The following is a 10,459-nucleotide window of genomic DNA, read 5'->3' on the forward strand; positions in this document are numbered from 1 at the left end:
AGGTGTGTGCATCCAAATTGAAAGGGCTCACCAAGTAGCAGAACAATTCAGAATACTAGGATTCTAAAGATTCCAAAAGCTTCCAGAGGAATAAAAACCTTTTATAAAGGGTCAGATATCATAATGGCACCAAGTGCTCAACATGAACACTTGAAGCTGAAATACGATAGAAAAATACACAAATACCAAAAAAACCAAAAGGAAAATATTTCATAGCCAGAAATTTATACACAGGCAAATCATTAATCGTGCATAAAGATTAAATAAACATTTTTAGACATGCATGTAAAGTCTCAAAAAGTGTAATTCCCATGCACTCATTTTCAGGAAGATAGTTGAGAATATGCTTCATCAAAAATGGAGTAAACCAAAAAAGAAGATAAAAAATCCTAGAGATGGGATCTAACACAGAAGAGGCGAAGAAGAGGGTAGTCCCCAGAACAGCAGCTCCTCCAGTCCACCCTGTAGGAGAACAGAAGATTCCATAGGATGTATTTAAGGGAAGCAAAATGTTTTGATAGTATTGGAAGCAGTTTATAACCCTTTTGGAGATTGTGAGAATGACTTAGAGATAGGTACCTAGAAAAATAAATGAATGAATAAACAAACATTGACTCATAATAAAAACAAATAGACAAAAAGTATAGTCATAGTACATTGAATAGTTAAGCAGTGAATAATATTTATATAGTCATAATGATGTAGACAAACACTAAATACAAATTTAACTAAAAACTAGATATAATTAGGATATAACAAGTATGCATTGCAGTCAGGAAGGAAAAATAATGTTCCATAATAGTGGGGAAAATATATATATTTAAAACTGAAAATGGGTTTAAAATTAAAAATCAGAGAAATGACAGTATAAGCATATTATTTATATAGTAAGTAGCAGAAGAAAAAGCTAAGTTCTTTGAAAATAATCCCCTCCATAGCATGAGATTATATACCCATGCTTTTAACTAAGCCTGTGTTTATTACTTTGAATTATTTTTTAATGTTTAAAGGAGATTTGAAATGATTTGAAATTTTCATCATCCCAGGCTCCAACATAAAATTTAGATTCATCTTAAATTAATTAAGGCTCTTGGAGGTGTGAAATTCCTCTTAAGAATTAAAGTAGTATACCTTTCTATGAATGATAAGAAATCTACACTAGGCCTGTTTTGTGTCTAGGTATAATTTGAATTAACAATAAAATGTATTTATAATTAATGTGGTTGATGTCTAACTACCCACCTATTCTCCCATTTAGCCATCAGCAAAATTCAAAGATTTTTCTTATATTACCCACACCCCTTTCTGCTGACCTTCTACTTTGATATGTCTCAGTAGAGGTCCCTGAAGTAACCAGTGCCCATGAGAGAGCAGTAGTGCTGTAGACTGGAGTAGTGATAATAAAGAATGCCGATTTTAAGAAATACATATACTGTTTCCTCTTTCCACTGTAGACCAACTATCCAAGAAGCATACTTACCTCCCTGCTCTTAAATAGCAGTCAGAGCTCTGCTTCTGAGGAGTCTGTGCTAAGATCAGATGCCCCTGATAGCACAGGAGATCAACCTGGACTTCACCAGGAAAATTCCTCAAATGGAAAGTCTGAGTGGCTGGATGCCTCCCAGAAGTCACCGCTTCATGTTGGAGAGACAAGGAAAGAAGACGACCCCAATGAGGACTGGTGTGCAGTTTGTCAGAATGGAGGGGAGCTCCTGTGCTGTGATAAGTGTCCCAAAGTATTCCATCTTTCTTGTCATGTACCCACATTGGCAAGTTTTCCAAGGTAAGGTAATACTTGCTTCCCTTTCTAACATTCCTTCACTATAACAATAACAGTTAACTTGTATTGGTAACACTGTAACATAAAACCTTTGTAAATCTTAAAAGTCTGCTTGGCACAAATACATACTCCAAAACCTACCTTCAACATAGGGTTTCCCACACCCTGCCTCCCATTTCTTGTGCTTCTCTGAAAAACCTAGTCTGCTTTGAGGAAAAAAAAATAACCAACCCTTTAAATTTCAAGGGGCTATCATAAAGAAAGATGGCCCTCATGCGCAGCAACTGCCATAATGTATTACATCTTATTTGCCGGGCATTGACCTGTACCATTTTTAATATTTCAAGTAAATTGTCAAACTAACCCTATGAGATTCCTATGAAGAGGAGCTATTGGGTTGATCTCTTAGTTCTTCAAAGGCTGTACTTCTTAAATTTTTATTTCAAATTTAATATTAATTTCAAACTGCAAGAATAGTACCAAGAACATTTCCTTTTCTTGAATCATTTAGGGGAAAATGCCAGTTGTGCCTCACATTAGCCCTAGATCAATATATGTGTTCAGGTATTTATTTTGTACATGTATCTTATGCCTCCTTAATTAGACCCTTGCATTGTGTTTTTCCTGCTTAGTTCTCTTAGCATGGTGCTGTGTATAATAGATATTTGGTAAATCCTCAGTAATTAAAATTCATACCAAGCAAATAATTCTATATCATAGATGGCACGGAGGAGGTAGGGAAGGGAGGTGGTGAAGTGGAAAATAATGCATTAGGAACTCAGAAATACTTTATTCCCCACCAGTGGAGAATGGATCTGCACTTTCTGCCGAGACTTATCTAAACCAGAAGTTGAATATGATTGTGATGCTCCCAGTCACAACTCAGAAAAAAAGAAACCAGAAGTCCTTGTTAAATTAACACCAATAGATAAAAGGGTAAGTTTTTGAGCATTTCCAACCTAGACTATTGTTTTTTTGGTTAGTTGCATTATTATAATGCTGGTGTACCTTTCATCAGAGAGGTGTTTATTCAGTCGAATTTTGTACTGACTTTTTTTCTCTGTTTTTCCCCACATGAAAACATAGGGTAATATGATTTATTTATATTATTGTCTTAATAATTAATAGCCTTTAAATATATTTTCTTAATATATTTAAAGGCAGAGTATAACATTTTTAATTTTAAAAAATGACAGTATTATATATAGTCTAGAAACTTAAAGTATTGTACTTAAATAATTTTGAATTTATATCCGTTATGTGGTCTGGACTTTTAAATTCAGTCTACCTTTATTAAATTTCTTCTTTGTTCTGTTTCTACTACACATAAGTTTTCTTCCTCAGAATTTGTTCAGAATTGGCACCAAAGAAATGGGTTTTTCCCTTTACCCTTCTTGGAAATATCTATTCTTTCACCAAGTGGTACTAGGTTTATACCTCAAAGCCAGCTAATATATTTAACTGTAATTGACACTTAAAACTACCAACACTTCTTTATTACTAAAGAAGTTCCTTTGCTAAATTATTAAATAGAACAATCAGTATGAAAGTTGTCATGTGTGAGGGGACCCAGACACGCACTATTGGTTCTATACAGTGTTCTCTGGGGCAAACTCATGAGCAGAGAACTGTGTGGTAGGACCACCTGCATTCAGGGAGTGGCCTTAGGACTGGACACACATGGAGAGGGCTCCAGCTCTGGTTCTCTCTCTTCCTTTATTGACTATTCAATAATTCAACATACAGATTTGAGAGATGACTGGAAATTTTTTTAAAAAGAGCTTCAAATGTTTTTCTAGTGATACTGCTTTTGTCCCTATAATTACAAAGACTGCTTTCTTATATCACATACACCCAAAATTGTCAAACAGTACAGTTCAATAAATGATAAGGAAGGAGATCAAAAGTCTAAGTATCGGTATTTTTCTTATATTTATCTGGTGCTAATTTTTAGTCTGGTATTTTGAGATTTATGACATTGTTAACTAAAAATAAGCTATGATTTCATTATATTTTTTATTTTTATTTATTTATTTTCCATAGAAGTGTGAGCGCCTACTTTTATTTCTTTACTGCCATGAAATGAGCCTGGCTTTTCAAGATCCAGTTCCTCTAACTGTAGGTATTAACGTAATTTTGTGTATTTTTACATAGTGGGATGAGTTTTCTAAAATTTGATTCATAAGAATCTAGTTTCTGTACCATTTTTCAATAGTTTCTTATAAGTAATCTAAATCATAATGTATTAATATACACCAAATACTTTGATCTTAAAAATATTTTAATGTTAACAAATTAGTCCAAAACATCTATTCATTTCTCATATATTCTCTCTTCTCTTCTCGTATATTTTATCTACAGTTCCCTGGGGTGATTTATAGGATGACCTCTCAGGAGGTTTAGTCCTTTATCCTAAGCTAGGAGAAAAAAATTTTCCATTTGAAATAAAGAACCCAAAATTCTCTGTACATATTTTGATTTATAGGTCCAGATTTCAAGTAATAGACTGTAATAATGTGTGTGTGTGTGTGTGTGCGTGCACACGTGCACCATTGACTTTAAAAAAATGTTCATATCCAAAGTTTAATACAACTTTAATGCATAATTTTAGAATGCTGGACAGGGCTTACTGCTTAAAATATGTTCTTCTATTTTCTGATGACCAAAATTCCTTTAAAAATGTAATAGATTTGTTCTACAGTTTGATAAATTTTAAAAATTTAATGCAAGGTTAGAAAAGAAAACTAGCTTAGTAAATATATTCAGCTAGTGAACAGTGAACTTCTTTCTTGAGAACAGGTTTTAAGAAGTTGAGATAGGAAAAGGAAATAAGTGTTTTCAGGGGGAAGAGCCTTTGTACTCAAAAGAAGCAGGGCAGAAAAGTCAAAGAGGCTTTTAACAGCAGTAAAAACTTTTATCCACTTAAAAATTTAACCTAGAACTTGGTTGTTTTTATGATCTTGGCTTACAGTTACATTTGGGGTTAATAACAGCAGGAGCAACATAATAGCCTCCTTTTTAACATATATCGCTCATCTCATTCAGTCTTTACAGAATCCTGTGAGGTTGGTAGGATTATCCCTGGTTTTGAAATTTGAAGAAACTAAGGTCAGTGAGGTGAATTAACTAAGCAGGGGCACTCTGTTCAGTAGCAGAGATCTGGGGTTCAAACCCAGATTCAAAGCCCACTTGCTATAATGCAACAAAAACATGTCAAATCCTATTAGACTAATTATTTTTCTAGTGATTGATTTTTGTTTAATAACGAAGGAGAATAGAAGATTTAAAAGGGAAAATGTAATTTTTTCATTAAACATAATTGGTGAAAATTTTGAAAAAAGTAATGCGAAGTATTTACCAATGTGTGGAAGGCTATAGGCTCTTATGAATGTTGTTGAGTAGGTTCCTGATCAATGACAAAATAGTACAGAGAAAGCAACAAGACCAATATGATTTTTATACTGCTTACAGAATTTATTTAGGACCAGGTAGAATCTAGTTATTTGTATTATAACATCTCATTTCTTTTGAAAGGTGCCTGATTATTACAAAATAATTAAAAATCCAATGGACTTGTCAACCATCAAGAAAAGACTACAAGAAGATTATTCTATGTACACAAAGCCTGAAGATTTTGTAGCTGACTTTAGATTGATCTTTCAAAATTGTGCTGAATTCAATGAGGTGAGAGGAAAAAAATACCAATAGCAATGTGAAAGTAATATTAAACCAAATATCTTATCAACAAATGAGATCAAGGCATCTATACTAGCATAAATTTCCAAAAAGTTCAAGTCTGTCAGGGAATGAAAGAGGTAGATAGGAAGACTTTGATCCACATTTATACTCAGAGGTTTAGTACATGGTGAGTGGAAATGCTAATCACAGCTGATAACTTGAAAACAATATAGAAAATATTTTTATCTAACCTAGAAGATTCTTTGTCATTCCCACCTTTATTTCTTGAAATACAGCACTTCCAGACTTCAATCTTTTTGCTGTTGATCTTGAAATATCAAGGATGTGTTCTAAATAGCTCTGATATTAAAATTGTCTCCAGAATTTTCTTACCTGTCAGTTTATCTAAACATCTAAACAGACAGCTATTTGTTGGTTTGTTCTATGTATTGGTTACTCATTCCAGAATTCCACATTGCATTTAATTTTCTCTAAAAATACCTGTTACATGATTCTATGATTATAGCATCTCTTTGATTTCTCTTTGATAATCCAGTCTTACCACTACCACCCACTTAGAATAATCCAGATGAGTCAAAGCCTTTTATTTGCTTTTTGCCTGACCTTCTCTAGATTTTGTCTAGCCTCAGACTGTTATTTATATCAACGACTATGCGTGAAACCTTTTTCCAGACTAATCCACTCAAATTGATAATTGAGTTAAAAAGGAGCAAAATGTGAGAAATTTACTATTTTTATCAACCATCTGAAATGATGTTCGTGTTTTAATTCTTACTTTTATTTTTATCCAACAGCCTGATTCAGAAGTAGCCAACGCTGGCATAAAACTTGAAAACTATTTTGAAGAACTCCTAAAGAACCTTTATCCAGAAAAAAGGTTTCCTAAACTAGAATTCAGGAATGAATCAGAAGATAATAAATTTAGTGATGATTCAGATGATGACTTTGTACAGCCCCGGAAGAAACGCCTCAAAAGCATAGAGGAACGCCAGTTGCTTAAATAAGCAGCACCATTAGCATGTGCTGGTTTTTAGATTTTTGTTTTGTTTTTAATAAACATTTTGTGAGTAATTTAACATCATTACAAAGAAGAGTTTGTGACCACTCTGATCTAAATACATTTTTGATGTTTATAGACTGATTTCTTTAGTAACTCGTTTCTTTTAACCTTCTTACTAAGAGAGAAAGGAAGTAAGGAAAGGAAGAGAAAGAAGGAAGGGAGTTAGGATGGAAGGAGAAAGAAAGGAAGAAAGAAAGAAAGAAGCAACAACAACACTGAACAAAGACATTCTTCCCACTTGTTGGATTTCAAAACTGCAGGTTGGAGCAGTAGCTGTTAGAGAAAGGAAATAGACTCTGTATGAACTCTTAAGTTGAAAATTTGATGTGGTTTGGATGTGTGCATTAATCTATTTTCAGAAAATACCACTGCCCACTTATTATGGCCCAACCATGAGGTAGGTGTACTGTACTTAAAAGCAGTACCCATAAACATGAGTGGTAAGAAGAGTTCATCCAAGGATGCCGAACAGTGCAACGAAAAAGTAGATTAGATGCTATTAAGAAGGCACCTAATAGTATATCATGTAAGATGGCAACTGTATTAAAGGAAAAGCAGGAAAACAAATGTTTGATTTTTGTTTTGTTTTGCTTTTTGTCTATAGAGGTGTTTGGTATAGCAGGTTTTTAAAGCTGTTTTTCATACCTTTCTAAATCTAACTTCTTCCATGGAAGAAGTGAGTGTACACGTTTGGTTTGCTGTGTGTCTGTGTGTGGTTTCTTGTTTGTGTTTTAACTGTGCAGGTGATCCTTATAATAAGACTCACTGTTTGCAGTATGGCTTTTAGTAGAACTACCCAAAATAGGAAGTACACCAGCGTGTGCCATAATTGATGTGAGGATTCTTCAACTAACCACATAGGGGCTAGTTTTTGTGGTTTTCATCTGTCTTTATAATTTCTAATGAAAAGAAATGTGAAATTTGGGAGAAGACAGTTGGAGGTAATTAGAGTGAAAATTTAATTTCTTCTAAAGCATCTGTTTCCTATTTTAAAAAGTCAGGCACTTTAAGTTGAATCTTTAGTCTGACTTAATTCTGAATTTCATTTTCATTTTCCTGATAGATACACCAAAGATCTATCTTCCAAGGGCAAGTATATTCTTAATGAGTCAGACCTGACAGTCATTTATTCCTTATACCGGTTGTTCAGTGTCATAGAAGAAAACTAGATTAAGATAGAATAAAATTGCTGTGCCATTTCCTAATCTAACATTTGACACAATATTTACACATGAATATTTTTAGTTTTCCAAAGTAAACTTTTATTTATAAAACATTAATTAGCAGGGGAAATTTTCTCTTTAGTCCCGCAGAAGAAAAATATAGCTGAAAGACTGTTATTTTTTGGCTGCTAATCAATCTCATGAATTAAACTTGCTTTTATCCACATGGCATTACTTCTTAAAATGAACAATTTGAAAACATTCTGTGGCTAATTCATTGGACTCTGAGATACTGCTGAAGATAAAATATGAGAAAATAACTTTCTAGTGGTAGTTTCTCACTGGAGACTTAGATCTTGTCCATAATCTGTCAATTATGTACTAATGGTTAAAAAGTCTTAACCACTTTTCCAAATGTGTGTTCCAGGGTAACTGTTGTATTATTTTGAATATGCATTTGAGATTTATTCTTCAAAGACTGAACAAATTTTGATAACTGCCTATACCATTTAATTGTCCCTTTGCTCCAGCATTTTTAGCACAGCAGTGCTGGAGCTTTTGCCAACAAGTTTATTGTTGGTATCTTCGTATACTGTTCTTCTGACAGTTTGTTCTTCCATACCTGTCTCCTGAGCTAAACTATGACAACGCAGATAAATTGTGAGGAGGATCACAAGGGGAAGTAGCACACACAAGATAAAAAATTGCCTAAATAAATCTGAGCCAGAATTTCTAATGTAACCAGAACTTCTCATTGTTCCATTCAGTGCCATATTAATCTTTTAAAACAGTATTTGTTTCACCTTTACTATTTTTTGCTGAGTGAAAGGGAGTCAAGAACTATATTTCCTATAACCTTACATAATATAAATTGAAAATAACTGTTTTTCTCTCCAAATAGTCTCTTCATGCAGTCTTTAACATTAAAGTCCTGCAACCTTATTAACAAACACCTACATGCCCAAGTGGATACAAGCAACATAGTCCTTAAAGTCTAATAGAAGTAAGCTACAAAATGAACCTAAGTATACCCTGTGCTCATTTAGAGAGCATCTTCCCAAAAGTTCAGTGTAATTCAAGCAACTCTGATCTAAAGTTTAAAAACTCCAAATTTGCCTCTAATCAAAAACTCCAGATTTCCCTCTGGATTTGGAACCAAAAGCCCAGTGTCATAGCTGCAAGACCCCCCACCCCAGTGTTGAATGTGATCACATCATCACACCTTTGACCAGGGCTTATGAATCAGCAGACCATGTGGGAGTTGAGATTTACTTAATTCCATCTCACGAAAGCTTTTCCAGGTACCAAGCATCTGATCTTTTAAGTAATAAGAAAATCCAAGTTCACAGTGACATCTATGACTAGAGCAGAAGTATAAATGGACTAAGATAAATACCACATTAAGTTCAAAATACATATTTGTGTATCAGCGTCTGGCAATGCAGTCCTTTTCTGCTTTGAATTAACAGGCCCTGCTTCTCTTTCCTGAATGAATAAGTAGAAAATTGGAGGGTGCAAAAAGAAAAATGTCATCTTTTGGTAGTTACACTTTCTTTTCCAAGCTAAAGAATACACTCGCCATTTTACTACCACACAGTAGTATAGATGTAATATAACTTTGAACTGCTTTCAAAAATTCATAGTCAAAAGGGTGAATATACAGCCAACTGCTCCATTTTTTAATTTGCATTTCAAATTCCTATGATATTACTATGCTAAGCTTTTATATCTGGGTCCTGTGGAGAAATGAGTTAGACAATGAAAGGAGAAATCACCAGCTCTTACTGAGGCCTGGTCCACAAATTAATGTGAATCCCTAAAGTAAGTTGTTGCATGTGTGCAAAGGCTTTTAGGTTTTAATAGAAGATGTACTTATTTTCTCTTTACCTGTATCTGTTACAGATGAAAGAAATTGAGTGATCTGATTAGCCATTAAAATTGTGGACATTATCATGAGTTCAACCATCTAATTTCTTACTGAAATAGAGGCCCTCCTTTTAAATAACCATGTACATATGTTTTAAAGTATTTTATAACCTCATGTAAATTATTAGTCATCTTACATCTTCCTCTTGGATGTGAATTTACTAAGTCATAATTCACATGGTAGTGGCTCATGTTCCTGAATAAGAATAATGGTAGCCAATCAGATCATGGATTTCTTTCCCTGTGAAGGTTTTGCTTATTGTGAAGGACATCTGAGGCAGTAGTCTTTGTTGTTTTGTGTTTTGTTTGTTTTAATTTTGAGGGCCAACTGGTGCTTTGATTTTTAATAAAAATCAGCTTTGATGGATTTTGCTGTGAATATTTTACCACAAGGAATTTTTAATGGAAGAACCAACTGTATGTTATTCAGTAAATTTTAAGTTGTTTGAGTCTATTTTTATTGCTACCTTTGTGTGTTCCTCTATAAAACTGATACATATAGGGATGAGTTACCAATCCATGAATACTAAGAAAACTTTTAAAAATTCTAATGTGTATTCCACCAGCCTGAGAAGATAAGCAAAGAAGTAATTTGGCAAATAGGAAGGAAGAGGGTGATAAATACCTTTAATCAGTGACTCCCACTCCCATGAAAATAGAACCAAAGAAACCATGAAAAATTCTACTTGTTTGAAACCTGTTCGAAGAGGATGGGGGAAGACAAAGAGTGGGACAAGCTTTGGCAATGACATTGGTTCTCTTGGTTCTCTAACCTGATTATTAGTAAGGCTGTACATTAAGAAAGCCCAACATTACAGGAAGTCCAAAATA

General features: G+C 33.8%; 1 protein-coding gene across 3 annotated transcripts in view; it reads left to right on the plus strand.

The window, feature by feature from the left end:
- The window catches only part of TRIM24 (tripartite motif containing 24), a 125,338-nt gene extending 115,343 nt beyond the window's left edge, over nt 1-9,995 (plus strand). For 2 of the 3 annotated variants that reach the window (XM_036905511.2, XM_036905512.2), the window contains exons 15-19: nt 1,455-1,783; nt 2,584-2,716; nt 3,824-3,898; nt 5,315-5,464; nt 6,274-9,995. In XM_036905511.2, coding sequence (XP_036761406.2) covers nt 1,455-1,783; nt 2,584-2,716; nt 3,824-3,898; nt 5,315-5,464; nt 6,274-6,483 — 897 coding nt within the window. In that variant the 3' untranslated portion in view covers nt 6,484-9,995. Of the gene's footprint in view, nt 1-1,454; nt 1,784-2,583; nt 2,717-3,823; nt 3,899-5,314; nt 5,465-6,273 lie in introns of those variants that run through there. The other variant, XM_057504800.1, reaches the window with a different exon arrangement.
- Nucleotides 9,996-10,459: the final 464 nt, after the last annotated feature.

This window comes from Manis pentadactyla, chromosome 7, assembly GCF_030020395.1.
Source record: "Manis pentadactyla isolate mManPen7 chromosome 7, mManPen7.hap1, whole genome shotgun sequence".
Lineage (NCBI taxonomy): Eukaryota > Metazoa > Chordata > Mammalia > Pholidota > Manidae > Manis > Manis pentadactyla.